General features: G+C 40.2%; 1 protein-coding gene across 33 annotated transcripts in view; it reads right to left on the bottom strand.

The window, feature by feature from the left end:
- Nucleotides 1–19,505, bottom strand: part of nrxn1 (neurexin 1) — a 1,413,544-nt gene that overhangs the window by 538,475 nt on the left and 855,564 nt on the right. For 22 of the 33 annotated variants that reach the window (XM_033025243.1, XM_033025244.1, XM_033025241.1 and 19 more), the window contains 2 exons: nucleotides 19,107–19,133; nucleotides 18,580–18,699 (listed from right to left, as the gene is read on the bottom strand). In XM_033025243.1, the coding sequence (XP_032881134.1) occupies nucleotides 18,580–18,699; nucleotides 19,107–19,133 (147 nt within the window). The remainder of the gene's footprint in view (nucleotides 1–18,579; nucleotides 18,700–19,106; nucleotides 19,134–19,505) is intronic. The other 11 variants (XM_033025252.1, XM_033025264.1, XM_033025257.1 and 8 more) reach the window with 1 other exon arrangement.

Raw genomic sequence — 19,505 nt, 5'->3', positions numbered from 1 at the left:
ACAGAGTGAAACTCAACAGGACGACAGTGGGGGAGGGACAGTGAGAGAGGGGATTTTAATTAATGCCACTACCAAAATAGGATGATTTTCATCAAACACCACGATACAGTAATAATAAAGAACTTGATTGAAGGATTCAGAATGACGAACATTTGCAGAGACAGTAATTGGGCTGCCTTAGCTACAGTTACAGTGCAACTATGCATAAATTGCATTCTCTCAATGATGCCCAAGCAACAGATGAACTTTATGTTTATTATTCAAGGGATATTAAAAAAAAAATCTTTGCAGGCACCTGATGAAATTAAAATAAAATCTGTGACCTGAAAAACAGATGTTAGGTCAAAAAAGGGAAGAAGATATAACAACTCATTGACAACTACAACATGGTGACAAAAGTGAAATGTATGACCAACAGATCCAAAAGCCCACCCCATTGAGAGTGGAGTGGTATTTATTGAGCATTGTGGCTCCAGCAATAGCAAGGGGAAGGTGCAATTCAAAGAACATCTGAACAGAATACCCACGCTCAAAATGAGTTCCATGTTTCTATCCTTCTATAAACTATCAACTCCAGTCTCTTTGTCACTTCAGACTGATTAGAAGTTGCACAGGCCAAATGTCAATTGAAAAGGCTGATGGGAAAAGATGATATCCTTGCTGAAGTGTTAAGGAAGACTCATAAATCGGCTTAACTCCCACATCGGGGAAGAAAAGGGAATGGCCATAAGACAAAGGAGCAAAATTAGGCCATTCAGCCCATCGAGTCTACTCTGCCATTCAATCATGGCTGATCTATTGTTCCCTCTCCTCACTCTTTGATGCCCTTTCTAATCAAGAACCTATCAATGTACACCTTAAAAATACCCGATATTGGCTTCCACAGCCGTATGTGGCAAGGAATTCCACAGATTCACTACCCTCTGGCAAAATAAATTCCTCTTCATCTCCATTTTGCATTTACTTCATTTTATTCTTGGAAGCAGCTGCACTCACATCTGCCCCCTGACTTTCTTGAATATCTGGCACATTCCTTGTGTCTTCCACTGAGAGGACTGATTCAAAAATGTATTCAGTCTATCTGGCATTTATTTGTTCCCCATTACTACTCCTCCAGCATCATTTTCCGGCAATCCAATGGCCACTCTTCCCTCTCTTTTACTTTTTATATATCTGTACAAAACATTTTGTATCATCTTTTATAATATTAGCTAGTCTACTTTCATATTTTCTTCCATTACTGCTTTTTTGTTACGTTTTTTAAAACTTCCCAATACTTCAGCTTCCCACTAATCTTTGCCATGTTATATGCCTTCTCTTTTGCTTTTATGTTATCTTTGACTTCCTTGGTTTGCCAGGCCTCATTTACCCATTGGTACGGCTCTGCCACTTTGAGATGAATCCTGTGTCTTCTGAATTGTTCCCAGAAACTCCTGCTATTGCTGCTCCAGCATCATTCCATCTAGGGTCCCATTGCAATCAGCTCTTTAGCCAGCTCTTCTCTCTTGCCTCTTTTACTTTTACTCAACAGTAATACTGACACATCCAATTTCAGCTTCTCATAAAGTCATACAGTGTGGACAAAAGGTTACCCCTCAGATTCCTATTAAATCTCCCCCCTCACTTTAAACCTATGTCCTCTGGTTCTCGATTTCCCAACTCTGGGCAAGAGACTGTGCAGTTACCTCTCATGATTTTGTACACATCTTTAAGATCACCCCTCATTCTCCTGCTCTCCAAGGAATAGAGTCATAGCCTGCTCAACCTCTCCCAATAGCTCAGGCCCTTGAGTCCTGACAACATCCCGTAAAACGTATCTGTACCATTACCAGCTTGACAACATCTTTCCTATAACTGCCCAAAACTGACTCAAATACCCTAAATGTGGCATCAACTTATATAACTGCAACAAGACTCCCCCAACTCCTATCCTCAATACTCTGACTGATGATGGCCAAAGTGCCAAAAGCCTTACAACACAATTTTCAAGGCTCTCAGACTGAATTTGATCATATTATGATAATTATTTCGAAGGTGTCCCTTCACGTTAAGGTCCCTAATCAAGTCTGTTTCATTGTTCATCGGTTCGTCAAATGTGGAATGACCTTTTATCTAGTCAGCTTGACCACAAGCTGCTCCAAGAAGCCACTCTACTAATTCCTTCTCTTGGGACCAGTACCAAACTGATTATCCCAGACTACTTGCATATTGAAATCCTCCATTACCATCGTAACATTGTCATTCTTACATGCTTTTACTATTTCCTGATGTAATTTTATGCCTTACATCCTGACTACTGTTCGGAGCCCTATATATAACTCTCATCATGGTACTTTACACTTGCACTTTCTTAACTCTTCTCACATCTATTCTATATCTTCTGATCGTATTTCATTTCTTTCTAATGATTGTATTTCATTCACTACCAAAAGAGCCACCCCATCCCCTATGCTCACCTGCCTATATTTCCAATAGGATGTGTATCCAAGGATATTCAGATCGCAAGTCTGATCCTCTTTCAGCGGCGACTCTATGATGTCCACAGCATTGTTTTTGTTAATTTCTAACTGTGCTACAAACTCATTCATCTTGTTTCATATATTGTGTGCATTTAGATACAACACTTTCAGTTCTCTCTTTACCACTCCTCTTTTCACAATGGTCCTCGAGTAGCCTGACATTAGACTCATCCATTTTTAAACTTACTATAATATTTCTTATTCTGGAAACTTCAGTAACCTCTCCTGCATTCTCCTTCCCTTAACTTTATCTGTAATTTTCAAATCTGTTGAACCCCCTCTCCTCACTATTTAGTTTAAAGCCCAGTAAAATTAAATTTTATCGAACCAGGAAGATAATTAAAGATTTTAATTCTAACACTAAATACATGTTAATTTTACCACCACATTTAGACTTACCTCTAAATATAATTCCCATTTAGGTTGTCAATCAAGTTTGTCAGATTTTCCACTCTTTATTGACTGGGGTTAAGGTGAAAGATAATAATTGTTGACCTAGAATGTTTGACAGTTAAATAAACATGTGATGTACAGGAAGCCAAAAGCAAAATGTAAAACTCCTTTGAATGTGAGACAAAAGCACATTGTGTGTAGGAAGGAACTGCAGATGCTGGTTTAAACCGAAAATAGACACAATAAGCTGGAGTAACTCAGCGAGATAGGCAGCATCTCTGGAGAAAAGGAATGGGTGATGTTTCGGGTCGAAGTCCTTCTTCAGACAGTTACACACATTATGTGTAATAGGCTTACACCCATATGTTGAATTCATACAAAAGCTATTCTTTAATTTGCTGTGAGAATGTTTGTGCATCAGGCTAAGGACAAGTCTCTCGTGGAGTAGGATGGAGAATCATTGTGGGAAGCTGCTTTCAACTCCAGGGGCGTGTCATCTGTTCGGAGTGGGAAAGGAGATCACAACTGAGAGTAGCTATGGAGGATAGTAACAAATTCAAGATTTATGGTGTTGGAGGGGGATGAGGTAGTTTGGACCTTTGGAAGAGTTACAGAAGGGATAAAATTTAAACGATGCACCATCTTGCATTCAGTTCCCAGCCCAGACATTTACGGGGAGGGACTGGTTGGACAAGTCACTTTTAAGGATAGCAGAGGCAGACATAATATTCATAGAAATTGGCTGCTTCAAAGTGACCAGTACACAGTTTCTGCAGCCACTCAATCAGTATTGCAAAAGACATGGTTGGGACATGCATTACAAATCACAGGATATCACTGTCCATGTTTAGATTCACTCTGAAGAGATACAGCAGTGAATTGTGCACAATGGAAAGAAAACGTCAAGCTTTGAAAATGTACAATGTGACCAGTCCTTTTTAAATACTCTATAATAGTATACATAATTTGTTGCCCAACATGATTGACTTTGTATTTCAGTTGCTATTTTATACCATATGACCAATCAACATGAAACAAAAATAAGTTGAACACATTCTCCCTGCAATGAGAAATGACAGGAGGCAAGAACATGACAATATGAACCATTGTCATAGACCATCAGTAAAGCCAATCCTCGTAATAAAGTGTTAAGGCCATGAATGGGAATTGCTGCTGATATTCTACTATATCCGCCCTCATCTTGTTCAAATACAAAGAGCATGCCTCTGAGCAGTGACAAGGGCTCCATGGTGATGCAGTGATAAGGCTTTATCCCCTAATGCCCTTGACAGCCTTTGACAGCTGACAAAGTCGGGAATGGAGCTTTGCTGGTTGCAAAAGCTCTAATTAGTTTCCCATGGTTTTTAAATGGCTCTGAAGTCAATCAAATTTAAATTATTAAAATGGAAGAACACTTCCCCAAACCATAAAACACTTAAACAATTTACGACAATCATTAACGCAAAGTGAAATAACGAACAGCAACCTACCTTCTACTTCCCCTCATCCTTTGTTGTGTAATCCTTTCTGAAATCTATGGGGTCCCAAATCCTGTACTAGTACTCCACGTGGAGCACAAATTTGGAGGCAAAAGACAGATTCAACTGCTCAATCGTAATAATAAATCCCAGACTAGCGCATTTCGTAGCATTAACATGAAAGCCCGGGTCTTACGCAGTTTTAACAGCCGATATTAGTGACTGAAATATCAGCTGCAGTCAGTAAAATTTGGCTTGTTGCCTTTCTGGAGGAGGAAGTAATGACACAAAGACAACATCTGGTTTGTAAAATGCACCTCTCAATGATGCTGTGAGTGTCAAATGATCAATCTTGTTTTCATTAGTGGAAATTTGCAATACTCCAAAATGGCATAAGTCGACGGGATATTTGTAATTATAATTAAATTCAAGTAATAACCAAATGAAAAATAATGTGACCAACAATTGTGTTTTAAACAGAATACAATGTGGAAAACCATTGTACACAGAACCGATTGCACTTGAGAGAGAAGCTGGCACAGTTCAGCATCAGCCTCAAGGATCTGTTGGTTCCCCCTGCTCAGCAATGCAGAGTAACTTATTCCTCATCACATATAAAACAGCCCCTGGCATTTCACTGACTTATTATGACCCCAATAATATTTTTAATGGTGCATTTTGTATATAAACCCTGTGCCTGTGATGTACCTCTGAGAACCATTTATTTTGCAATGTTACAAAAGCTATTTGTAATTGAGCTATTCATGTAATTGTGCATAACAGTGTGTTGCTTTTATTCTAAAATCCATTTCAAAGAAATTAAATATGTTTTGAAAATATTATTATTTAGATCCATTTGAGGGCAAAGTCATTTTCTAATCCATTGATGGGACAGAATTGCAGAATGGTTACAGCTTGAAAGTAGGTTATTCAGCCAACTAGCCATGAGATAGCTCTGAAAAGCAATACTGAAGGCTCATACCCCTGCTCTTTCTCCACAGACCAACACAAGCGTGGCCTCACAAGCGTCTTACGCAACTGTAACATAACGCCCCAACTTCTATACTCAGTTCCCTGACTGATAGCCAGCATGCCAAAGGCCTTCTTCACCACACTATCTACCTGTGATAACACTTTCAACCTATGTACTTGTGCACTAGATTCCTCTGCTCTACATTGAAACTAGTATAATGACTAGGGTAGGGGAGGGACGGGGAGAGAGAGGGGATGCAAGGGTTACTTGAAGTTAGAGAAATCGATATTCATACCGCTGTGGTGTTAGCTGCCCAAGCTAAATATGAGGTGCTGTTCCTCCAATTTGCATTGGGCCTCACTCTGGCAGTGGAGGAGGCCCAGGACAGAAAGGTCAGAGTGGGAATAGGAGGGGGAGTTAAGTGTTTAGCAACCGGGAGATTGCGTGGGCTAGGGTATGCTTGTTTTCAAGAGGAATTCCATCAGGGATTCCTGCACTCTGCACACTGTATATTTCCATTCCCTGGTGCAAATCCATCTACTTTCTGACTGCACCTCACAATCTATGACACCCTAATTCTGCTAGATGATCCTGTGGTCGTCTCGCTGCAGCTCCAGTTCCTCACACCTTCAGTCAAGATCTGCAGCTGTACACACTTCCCACGTGTGCTGTCCATAGACAATACAAAAGTTTGAAATCACTTTCCACCAGATTCAAGAACAACTTTTCCCATACTTGAACTAACCTCTCATATGCTGGGGTTGAATTCCCAATCTCCCAACCTGCTCATTGCAACCTTTATATCTGCACTTTCACTGCAACTGTAACACTGCTGTCTGCACTCTGTTTATTTTCTCCTTTTGCACTGCATAATTTACTGATCAACGGTTTGATTGTACTCATGTATGTTATGATTTACTTGGACAGTATGTAGATCATTTTTCACTGTATCTCAGCACAGATACCATTAATAAACCAATAGACAATCAGGCCCAAACATCTCATGAGATTTTAACCACTTTCAACACTATGCACCACACTCAGCAATCTCTCCATTCTTGTGTTCCAATCAGAATTGTGCCCTTTGATTCTTCTCATTCTTCTCACATGTAACACTTCACATTTCTCAGCATTTCATTTCATCTGCTACCTATCTGCCTAATCTAACTGCCTGTCTGCAAATCCTTGAAGGTTTGTTATAATCCTCCTCCACTGAATATCCATGTTTTTATCATCACAACCTTTGGGTCCTAATGCCAATGACTGGGGAATTCTGACACACACAGTCCAACAAATATATTTTTCATGTACACTCTCTGGATGGGCTCATGGATAGGAAAGGTTTGGAGGGATATGAGCCAGGTGCAAGCCAAATGGATTAGTTTGTTTAGGCAATTTGTTTGGCAGGGACAATTTTGACAAAAGGGCTTTTTTCTGTGCTGTACAGCAATAACTATGATTCTGCTTCCAGTTTCTCTCTATGTTGCTGCAGCTTCTATGATTTCATGCCTCACATTTCAACACAATCAATCGCAATCACAATAATAATTAGCCAAGTATGTTTTGCAACATATGAGGAATTTCATTCGTCAAGTCAGTCATACAAATAAAAAGCAACAGAACACACAAAACACATTTTAACATAAACATCCACCACAGAGACTCCACATTCCTCACTGTGATGGAAGGCGAAAAAAAGTTCAATCTCTTCCCTTAGCTCTCCCACAGTCGGGGGCATCAAGCCCTCTGTTGATGGGACGATCTTCACTCCTGTAGTCGGTGGCGTTTTGGGCCCTCCATGTTGGGGCAATTCTGCTCCTGCATCAGGGGGATGTCAGCTCCCCGGCGCCGTTGGACCTCCCGACTAGCCACTCCTGAGACTGTGAGCCCTTGATGGTAAGTCCGCAGGCCGTGGTTGGAGTGATCCCAGGCAAAGCATCAGCTCCGACATTAGGTCCGCACCCTGCGGTGGGGCCCAAGATCAGTCCGAGGAGGGCTCCAGATCCATCGGTGATAGGCCGCAAAGCGACCGGAGACGTGACCCGGAAACATCGCGTCTCCGGCAAGGTAAGAAACTGAAAAAAAAATGTCCCCCTCCCCCTACATAAAACAAACCGGAGAACATTTACACAAACTTATAAAATGCACTAAAATTTTAAAAATCGATCGGCGCCCCAATGTGACATATTGTGTTTTCTTATCAAAGGTCTTTTGGAAGTTCATATAAATGAAATCACCTCTCTGTACCATCATCAAAAACTCTATCAAATTAGAAAAATACAAATCCATGTTGGATTTCTCAAACCACAGATTTTGTGAAATAATTGTATTACCATGAATTCACAAATGTAGAGGAAGGCGATATCAGACAATGCTGCTCAGCATCAGGGATAAGAGACCTGACAATCCGAAAGTGTTGATCTTAACCCGAGAATCGTTTCAGAGAAATGAAATGTCAGGTGGCAAGAAATTCACACAGACCTGACAGCATGACACCTCAGTTAAAGTTCAGCCAGCAGCTTATTAAATGCCTATTATCTCAGAGCCTCAGCAATTGCCTGGTTTGAATGTTCTCTGAGAGCAACATCTTTCTTTGAAACACGTTTGATATCACCATATAATGTGATTGCCAGTTCTTCACAAAGATGAGATCATTACCAAAGGTTATCTTGGTCTAAAATGTATTGGCTATTGACTCTCCTGACAGGAGTGAACATCAAACCCCAGATGTAAGAATGGAAAGATCTAACTTTATAGATAGTATCGCTATGTATCCGTCACACCTGAATCGCATTGGATGGAACGGTTGCCAAGAACAAATCAAAGTAGCAATAATTTAATACCACAAAATAACAGAAGTCATCATGGGACATCATCAATGGCCTAAGTACAGAAATTATCACTGATATCTTGGAGTCAACTTTCCACTTCACATTTAAATAGCACTCTCTCTGCCTCCTGTATGTTCCCAAGTTTGTACAATTATGCTGTCGTACAGCTGATCTGAGAGGAACTGCTGCTGGACACAATTCCAGCAGACATTGTCACCAGGGCCCCTTGACTGCTCCTTCATTTCCCACATCTGACCGGAGGAGTATCCTACTCCGCTGACTGCCATTAAGGCAGAGAGAGTTTTAGACAGTAGTTTCAGGGGGGAGACCATACCAAAGATCCAGATGAGTGACTGTCAGGAGAGGCAGGCAGGTAGTGCTGGAATCTGCAACGGCTATATCCCACTTAAATAAGGTACTGTTATTCAGATACTTTGGTAGCAGTAACTGGAACAGTGGCACCACGTCTTGCTCTGTTGAACAGCAAGGTAGGACGAAGTCTCAGTGAGCATTTGTGATGAGAGCATCTATAGTGAGGGTTATGGATAGTCATATCTATGGCCGCAAGCGAGAGTCCAGGATGATGTCCTGCCTTCCTAACGTCAGTGTCCATGATGACATTCTCAGACCGGAGGGTTAGCAGCCAAAGAGCGTGGTACATATTGGCACCAGTGACATTCGCAAGTTATCGGAGTAGAATTAGGCCATTCGTCCCATCGAGTTCACTCTGCCATTCAATCATGGCTAATTTCTGCCTCCTAATCCCATTTACCTGCCTTCTCCCCATAACCTTTGACACCCATTCTAATCAATATTTTTTCTACTGCCTTAAAAATATCTACTGACTTGGCCTCCACAGCTCTCTGTGACAGACTACCATCTGACTAAAGAAGTTCCTCCTCGGGATGGGAGATTGCAACCTTCACTAGTCCCCCCTGTTTTGACTAATGCAATCAACCCGACGTGCACAAACAAATATATGTCGTTTTGTATGCCACTTGATCTACAACTTTAGGCTGTGCACGTTATATGCAAGAAGAAGAAGTTCCTCCTCACCTCTCCAAGAGGGCACACAGGAGGGTTCATCCACTGAGCCGGGATGGATGGAGCTCACAAAGATAAAAATGGTGCAATCACAGGTGCAAGATGGGATTATATTATGAGCACAACTTTTATGAGCACAACTCCCAATAGTCAACAGGGGATAGAGGAAATGATATGGAGACAGAAAGATGTAAAAATAGTGGATGTCTTTAACTTCGTTTGCTTTCGTTGGCTGGGACAGTGAATTTCAGAGAGAGGAAGTCATATTGCAGCTTTATAAAGTAGGTATGTTGCAAAGCCTACCTGAAGCATCGGTGAAAATCTGTCGTTGCGGGTGTGCGCGATTTTGGCGCCGTTTAGAGGGGGCGGGTTTAAAACGCGATTTTCTCTAAGCTGTTCCAATCGAAAATGTTCAGCCTAGTTAATTATTAACGAAAAATCGCTGAAAGACCCCGTCGCAAAAGCTATTATTAGGTTTAAAGGCCTTGAATAATAGTTATAGTAGTTTAAAAATCAATCTCTAAACCCGCGACCGCCAGCAACCGCAGGGTCTCATAAAGCAAACCACACAAGGTTGGCTGTATATTTTTACATTAAAAAGGGCTTCTAAAGATCCCTTTATACAAAGTTTAATATTGCGAGTAGCTCATTTTGGGCCCATTATATCCCGCAGTATTTTTCTCGGCATTTGGGGCACAAATCTACCGCAATGTGAACGTTCTAAACCAGCGCGTTCCACAGGGACCCACTGGAAAGCTGATTTAAATGGACATTTATTTACAGCAATTAAACACTAAATTCCTTCCATTTGGCCTATAAATTAATGTAAATGAGATTTTAAAATCATGTTTTATTGTGAATTATTTGTGAATATTATTTGGACATTTAGGCTATTTAAAAATGTTAATCATTTATTAAGAAATTGATAGATGTCTAGATCTAGTAATTGAAGTCTGAAATTAGCTACAATTAGGTAACTAACTAATTATATGCGTTAATTTCAGGTCATCCAAGTAAGATTATTTCATATTTGTTTCAGAATGCTTCAATCTATGATAACTGAAAATTTCATTCAGTTCTCTTAATTTTTAAGAAAGTTATGGGCTTTTGACTGTTCACGATCACAGCTTTTTTGTTATGTCCATACAAAATCAATAGGGAACAAGATGCTCATTTCCCAGTATGAAAATGGCCATAACTTTTTAAATACTTGAGATATGAAAGTGAATTAGGTGTCAAATTAAACTTATTTTTATGCTTTATCTGATGGGATAAATTACAGACTTGATTTTTAAAATCTCAAAATTTTGTAACATTGCTATATAAAGCTTTAGTTAGGATACATTTGGAGCATGCGTGTAGTTTTGGTTGCCCCCATAAAATCAAGGATAAGGAAGCTATGAAGGGGGCACAGAGAACATTTACCAAAGTTGCTTTTTATTACATTTATCAGAATGCTACCTAGATTAAAATCTTTAAGGAGAGGTTGGAAAAACTTGGATTGCTTGCTTTAAGGTGTTAGAGGTTGAGGGGAGATCTGATATAAGTTTATAGTGTTATGAGTGTCATGGATATAGTATTCAGTCAAAATCTTTTTTGCCGGTTGGAAATGTCAAATTAAAGAGGGCTTAGCTTTAAGAGGGAGGTGCAGTGCAAGCATTTTACACAGTGAATGGTAGGTGCCTGGAACACACTACCAGAGATGGTTGTGGAAGCAGATACGATAATGGTATTTGACATGCTTTTAGATAGGCACGTTAATATGCGGGGAATGGAGGCACAACATATATTTTCAAAGATGTCATCCTGTTCCACCTTAACTGATGTGAGTTCAATCTATTCATTGGCTTGGCTGTGGATCGATTCAGCTTGGAGCACACATTCATATGTAATCATACGTCAAATATGCCCAGTCACAACCATGCTCCTAAATATAACACTATAGAGACAACTGAGGCTTTCCTGATTTACAATGAAGTTTCAGGCAATTATATGGTTTGCATGTGTAATGCATTTCACTTTGTTCTGATAATCAATATTAAGCATTGTTTAAGACACCTTTGCCTGTCTGTATGGAAGTAATTGTGTGAAGCACTTTGGGGTCAATGCAAGTTGACTAAAAATGTGCTATATAAATAAAGACATTATTATTATTTTGTATAGGTAAACAGTCCTGCAACATTCATTGTTTTGAACAAGTGTGATTTGTGTTTCTAGTGAATTAGATTGAGATACATGGTACTTTTTGAATAATAGACTCCAAGCCAGCAGTGCATTCTTCAATTTGCAGGTAGTTACGTGTACAGGTGCTCCTCAACTTACGATGGGGTTACATTCCGATAAACCCATTGTAAATCGAAAATATCGTAGGTCGAAAATGTGCCTGTGGGCTCACTCGCATCTACCACGCCACCAGTGTACAACGGCAGTGCAGCCCAGAAAACACGACTACTGGTGGGACAGAGGCCACGTCCCGCTGAACCGACCCTGGCCCTCGTTGCCTGGCCCATCCCAGCGCCCGGTGAGGGTCTCCGCTAGCCATCAGAGGGCCAGTATATGGGGAGCTCCCCCACCAGGCAGCCACCCCTTGACCCCTGGGGACATGGTCTGCCAGCCCCACCATGTCCTGGACCGACTTGGACTGTCCCCTCCGTCCCCTCCGAGAGGTCACAGCACTCCACACCCGTGTACCAGCTGCTGAGAAATGGGAACAGCCACTATCTCTCCTCCTCCTCTTCTTCCCACCCAATCCTCACTATCCCCCTCTCCCTCTATCCACCTTCTCTCCTCATTCCCGCTCACACGCTCTCCTCCGGAGAGACTGGTGGGTCGGATGTAGCGCTTGAACTGGGGGTCCCGGTGAATTCCAGCCACACAAAGATTTTTGTCTCTAAAATTATTATTATTTATGGTCTCTAAAATTATATATTTTTTTGGTCATTACATTCATAAGACATTTTAAAAGTTTTATTGTATATTTGTAACTGGCCAAACTATAAAACAAGACCAAGGTACAAAATTTAAATTCGATAAGCAGAGGACCAGACATCCCCCTCCACTTTGTTTATTCCTTATAATACCCCTGTATAAACGGGTTTCCTGTGATCTTATTTTAATTTGATATACATCGTATAGTAATTCAATTAGATCAAAACTCTGCGCAGAACGTGAAAAATAAATAATAAATGTCCAAACAGAGTCTTGACAATTGTTACATGTAATGTTTTCTGAACAATCTTCAAAGTTAACCAATTAGTTTATGTCTTGACATCATGATATCTGAAATAATTCATTTTATTAGCTTGATTTATATTTTTAATACCAGAAATAGCCAGTATAAATCAGGTAAACCCTGATTTATTTGTTTTTTCCACCTTGAGGTGTGCTTAGATACAGTATCTATGGGGAAGACAAAGGGACCTTCTTCAATATTGTTCCGTGATATGAAACCAAGTGATGCTGGGTGATGAAGAGAACTGTTGAAATGGGGAAACATGCATTTATTAAACATGCACATTGCAGATAATTATCAGCTCGTGTGTCCGGTTAAACCAAGAATGAAATCCTATTGTCTCATATTTTGCAGAGAAATATTTACCATGTCTTTTCATCAAAATGATTCCAAAGGTATTATTCTGCGAAGTTCCCACTGAATTAGATTGAACTTTGGATGTAAGGAATAAAATCGTAACTTTTTTTTGAGGTTTTATTAAAAATTGCCTACTTTGTTATTAAAAGCATGTAAATAAAGGTATGACATTGTAGAATAAAGTAGTTTAAATGAGCACACTGCCATCTGGTGGGAATAAAAGAGTGGTGGAATACATAGCGACAAGAAAAACTGCAAATTCACATAATTCTACTTATTTTACTCTCTCTCACCGTCCTGAGCGTATCATGCATTTACCGTATTTCCCGACAATGAAGACGCAATTTTTTACCCCAAAATAAGGCACGAAGATTTACCTGCGTCTTGGAGGCCGAAGGTTAGGTTGTTTGCCAAGAAAGGTAGACTTGGCTATCCCTCAGTACAGCAACATCAAGAACGATGTTGCTGTACTGAGGGTTAGCCAAGTCTATCCCTCATTGCTGGCAGCTGATGTAAAGTGGGGAGCAGCTGTAAAAGGACAGCATAGCTGGGGGGGGGGGGGGGGGGAGAGTTCCTTTCACAGCATGTTGGGAGTCTGGCCCGGGGAGGGAAGTAGCTCGGATGGCTGTGAGCGGCCGCTGGGACCGGACAGCGGAACCGGATGCCGCCTCAGCGCCTTCCGCCGGCCCACCAGCCAGCCACGGTGTTCTTCGGCACAGGCACAACTGGTGGAGGTGGTGGTTGGCGGGTAGCTACTGGGCGGAAGGCTGGCTGCTCTGTCCCGGGCTCGCTCTCTCTCCCTCTCTACCAGTCCCGGGGCAGGCGACCTGGTTGCTACAGCCAGTCCTGGGGCAGGCGACCTGGAAACTGCAGCTCGTCCCGGGGACGCGAGGGATCTGGGAATTGAAGCCAGTCCCAGGGCACGCAGGCGATGTTGCCGACCCCTGGACTGAACCAAACCCTTGATCCTGTCCCGCCATCCTTTCTCAAAATTTAGCAACTTAAATTGGGGGTGCGTCTTCGACGCAGGTGCGTCTTCATTGCCGGAAAATACGGCACATACACCACACTGTATTCGCCTTTTTAAAAAGAGTAATTTGCATTATTTATCAATTTCACATCTCTCCTTATTTCTGAGTCTCTCCGGTTTCTAGAAACGATATTTCTGATATTATATCCACTGCATAAGTTGAAGAAGATGTCATTGTCCTGACTCAATTAATTAGTATCTTGCACCATTTCTTCTACTAAATTCATTGCACTAGCTTAACTCCTGGAATACATGAATGATCACATAACGTTGCAATTTCTTCACTGTTGTGTGCTGGGGTAGCAGGGCGCATGCTGCGGATGACAACAGGATCAACAAGCTCATCAGGAAGGCTGGCTCCGTTCATGGGCACGGAGTTGGATTCATTGGAAGTGGTCTTGGAGGGGAGGATGCTCCTCAATCTGCATAACACCTTGGACAATGCAGCTCACCCCCTCCATGACACACTGGTCAACCTGAGGAGCACCTTCAGCAACAGACTGGTTCCACCAAGATGCAACACAGAACGCCACAGGAGATCCTTTTTCTCTGTGGCTGTCAAACTGTACAACTTCTCCCCATTCTACCGTGGGGTAGACCGATTCCCCTTACCCCCTCCCCAATCTTTGCACAACCCCAACCCTGGACTTTCAACTCATCACTTTAATTTCATGTTCATCGTATCTTGTTGTGGTTTCTATCGTATCATATCGTATTGTATCGTATTGAAATATTCTCTTGTACATCACACACAGGAATAAAGTGACTTATGTTTTACAGTTTCAATTCTGTCTTTCACTTTCACCAAATTCCCTCTGCCTGTGCTACTTTATTCCAGCACTTTATCCTTGACTGTAATGGGCCTGTCCCACTTAGGCAATTTTTTAGGTGACTACAGGCGCCTGCCGAAAAATTTCACATGTTAAAATTTTTCGGCGACAGTGGCAACAATTTGGGCTGTTGTAGGTTGTCGTAGGTGCTGTCGTAGGTTGTCGCCAGGTTAATGTAGATTGTCACCAGGTGATGTAGGTTGTCGCCAGTGCTGACTTAGGTGAATTCCATTATCCTAGTCGCTGGCAGTCGCCTAAATAATTGCCTAAGTGGGACAGGCCCATTAGAGTGAAAAGGTGATGCTGACATGAATATTCTACCTTTTTATTTAAAATGTCACTTTTCTGGCGTATCTAAATTTAACTTTTCTTTCTGCTTTTTCTTCTACTCTCTTCTCCAGATATGGCAGAATTAAGCTCAATTATGTCGAGTTTTCTACTTTGAATAACTTAGAGATTATAACCTGTTGCGGTTTATGGCATTGTTCTGTAGTTGAACAAAAAACTTGCCAGTAAATGCCTCATTGTTAAACGAGTGCATTCATAATATCCTTGTCATATTTGTTTCTACAGTACTCCTTTCATAATTCTCATGGTCTCTGGCTCTGGACAACATGGTGAAATAAGCAAGTATTTCTTATTATTCCACTTCATAAAGATTTGTAATAGAAAAGAACAAAACTGAAAACCTTTATCCAAGACTAAATTATATGGTAACTCATGCCATAAGAAAATGGATCTCAATACTTCAATTGTATCCCCTGTAATATGAGACTCAATCTGCTTACATCAATCTATTTGAAGTAGCTATGAATATCAACTAGCAATAATCTGTGCTCTTTGGAAAGGTCTCAACAGCCATTTCCAACTCTAAAAAGTGCTTTTGCTGGTTTGGCTTGGCTATTTTTTTTTAAATGTTTTCACATTCCTTTACCTTCATAATCTCTTCCGTCTTCTCTTTGACCAGTTGCAATCCATTTGCATTGGCTTTTAATCCAAGATACACTACTATCATCAATACAAATGCACATTTAATTCTTTTGCAATTTCCATTTATTTCTGTAACGATCTCAATATCTTTAAAATGTAGGTACCTAAGCCTATCACTGCACATCTTGAATGAACATACAGTGAATGTTATCTTGTAATATGTTGCTCATATTCAATTCAAAGTTTATCAGGGCTGATTTCAGATCATTAGGTAGTTTTGTAGATGTGTTAAGATATTTTGTCTGTACATTGGCAAAGGTTGCTTGCTCATCTTTTCGTACAAGTCAACGTATACACGTGACAGATTGTGGTAATGTTGGCTTCAGGCAAATCTGCATATAGATCCGAGTGTCAACATTTGTTTTATTCACTGTCACCTTGTACGTAGGTCGTTCATCCATTTGAGCCTGTTCCACCATTCAATAAGTTCACATCTGATCTGATTTTAACTGCAACTTTACATTCCTATTCATCCTTTCATCATCTTGCTGATTAAAACTTTATCTATCTCTGCCTTAAAAATAGTCAAAAGGAGGAAACTCCAATGAGTCATTACACCCTAAGAGAAATAAAAATAATGTATTTTGTTTATCTTATATGGATGACCACTTACCTTTAAAAAGGGATCCTTATTACTAGATTCCCCTTTTGGTGGAAATTATTCTCTCTCTATCCAACCTGCCATTCTACACATTCTTGCCATTCCAAACTATGCATACACAACCTTATTTCCATTTCCCCCAGATTTGACCACTCTTCAACACAATAGGGGAAATGTAGAGTTGACAATTAAACTATCAATCTCCACATCTTTGGGATGTGAGGAAAAGAAAACAAAACATCTGGAATAAATCAATGTGATCACAGGGAGGACATGCAAACTCCACAGAGATAGCACCATTCTCTGAACTACATTCACCAGTCACTGTTGGGTGTGGAATTAAATGTCCATTTACAAGAGTGTACTTGCACCCATGGCTCAGTACAAGCTAGAACTGCCCTGGACTCAAAGCTAAATAACAGTTTTAATGAACATTTACAATTTCAACCTGAAATTGAGTGATAAGTATCAGTTATTTGGATTTTTTAATCTCAATTTTTGCAATTACCACAAATAATTGCTGTGCATGATCTGAACACACTGGTACAGTTTCCTTTAATGGTGTAAATATAATTATCCTGTTACTCATTACTCAGGCAAATCACTGAGAATTGTACAAATATACATTTGTGCCATTGAGGTTTCATCTTTGAATAAGAACATAATGTTAAATAGAAACTGGCAGACTGAAAAATAATACATAAAAGGATTGTCAATTGCAGTCTCCTTGCGTACATCAAGGTCATTCAATATGGGCGGCTGGGGATCAAGATGGGCAGCAAACCAAGTTCACCTTGGGATCGTAAAACACTGGCCTCATCTGCATATGCTAACAGAAGTGACATAAAATGACAGATGGCTGGCAGGTGAGACACCAATGCAAGAAATTGATGCCAGGAAAGAGATCAGCTGGGGATATTCGAGCGAGGAACCCTAGACCCAATTGTCCTAATGCCTCTTCCTGCGTAGTTGTTCCAGAGGGAAGAAGGCAGAGCGTTGGCAGATGGTATTTAATCCTGACAAGTGTGAGGTAATGCATTTATGGAAGTCATATGGAGGTAGGACATATGCAATAAATCATAGGGTATTAAGTCATGTTGATGGACAAGGGGATCTTGGGGTTGAAGCCTATAGTTCCCTTAAAGTAGCATCGCAGGAAGGTAGCATGGTGAAGATGGTATAAGGCATGCTTACCTTCATGCAAGAGGACACAGGATATAAAAGTTGGGATATTGCAACTTTACAAAACACTAATTAGATTGCACTTGGAGTATTGTTTGCAGTTCTTGTCACCACACTATAAGAAGGATACATATGCGCTGGAGAGAGTGCAAAGGATATTCATCAGGATGTTTTTTGGATTGAAGGACTTTTATTATGGGAAGAAAATGAATGGGTTGGGTTTGTTTTCCCTTGAGCAGGGGTTTATGAAATTATAGGAGGCATAGATTGGGTAGATAGAACTATTTCCCCATGGTGGTGATATCACAAACAAGAGAGCATACATTTCAGCTGCGAGAATGGATTTCTAAACTGAACTTCTACATAGAAAAAAGGTTGCTATCTGGAACTCTTTGTCAGAGGAGGTAGTAGCATTAGATACAGTCACTATATTTAAGAGACATTGAGGCAGGCACTTAAGTGCGGATGGCATAGAAGGATATGGACCTGAAGTGGGCAAATGGGACTAGTGTGATGGGCAAAGGATTGGCATGGACGTGGTGGGCTGATGGTCACATTTCTGCGACCTTTAACTGCAAAGATGTTACAAAAGTGAATTGAAACAAAGATAATTTGAAAAGAGAATTTTGTTACCAGGTATGACAATACATTGTCCTGTCAAGCTGAAATATTCCTCCAACGTAGTTCACACATTATAAAACATCATTAAATTCAACAAACATCTTGCTGTATCATTGCTTCTTATATAACTTTGCCGTAGGATGCACCGAAAAATATTTTTGGATATTAACTTAATAAAGCGACCCCTACAACATTTGTATAGAATGTTACCACATATATCACAGACAAATATTACTTTTAGACAATGAAACTCAGCAAAGATATTGCCAAGCATTCTTTACTGTAGCTGAAACAATGGAATCAGCAGCATCTTATATATTTTTCAGCATTTGACATTGCATTTCATACTCCACTTTTTATAAAATGATTGCATATATAATTAATGATTACACAAATCTTTCACCATTAAGATGCATCCTAATCTGTCATGGAATTGTTTATGGGAATTTCAGTATAACAGCAGCACAATATAGTCACAGAACATAAATGTGTACTTACGGTCATTGCACAAAGTGCCAATATATGAGGTCATTGTGCAGTCACAGCTGAAGCCATCCCACTGTTGAAGGCAGACACCTTGGTTTCCACAAGAATCCTCTTGGCACGTTGTACTTGGCCCTGAGTCAAAACACACAAAAACGTGCATTTTTGCCAAAGCACATTGCAAGGCCTACAATGTTAAATTTTGCATGCTTTCTGTTAATTGTAAACTTGACATAGGAAGGAACAGTTTTAGGTTGGGTGTCAGAATGAATGAAAGAACGTTGACATTTCTAAAACAGGTACTAATAGAAATTAGAATGTTAGGGATAAGCAGACAAATGTACTCAACATACTAAAATAACTAGTAAAAACATTCAAGACTGAAAGCCCCATGATAAGCAATATTTTTTTACAAATACTTGTAGTCTCTGAAATTTTGACTTAGAAGTAATCGAGTTCCAAAGCAGATAAACGCTGTTTGTATGTAAATTGCACAGACCATGGTTTTCAGTCTTGTTTCGTACAAACACACAGCTATCTACCTTGCAAGTCAGCTTTCATCAATGCAACTTTGCCAGCAAAATAAAAGCAAAATATGTAAAAGGTTAGTAAGCAGTAGTGTCATGTTAGCAAACATTAGAAAAAACTCAGCGCAAACATGCTGCTAGAAAGGAGAGAAAGATGCAATAAGAAAGAAAATATATGATAGCAGCCCTTTTTTTTAAACCCATAAGCAAGCCAGAAAGAATGTTATATACTGCCATCAGAATGATACACTTTGCCATATCACTGTAATAATCAATAATGTTCCAGAAAATTATTTTGGTAAGCCAAGCATGATCAAGCAATACACGAAGAAAACTACTCACCTTAACGTACAACATTACATATTTCTAAATTGTAATGATTCACATAACATAGTATAAAAATGGTCACTAAAG

Source organism: Amblyraja radiata, chromosome 8 (assembly GCF_010909765.2).
Source record: "Amblyraja radiata isolate CabotCenter1 chromosome 8, sAmbRad1.1.pri, whole genome shotgun sequence".
NCBI lineage: Eukaryota > Metazoa > Chordata > Chondrichthyes > Rajiformes > Rajidae > Amblyraja > Amblyraja radiata.
The sequence above is the reverse complement of the archived record's forward strand: the minus strand, read 5'-3'. Positions and strand labels throughout refer to the sequence as shown.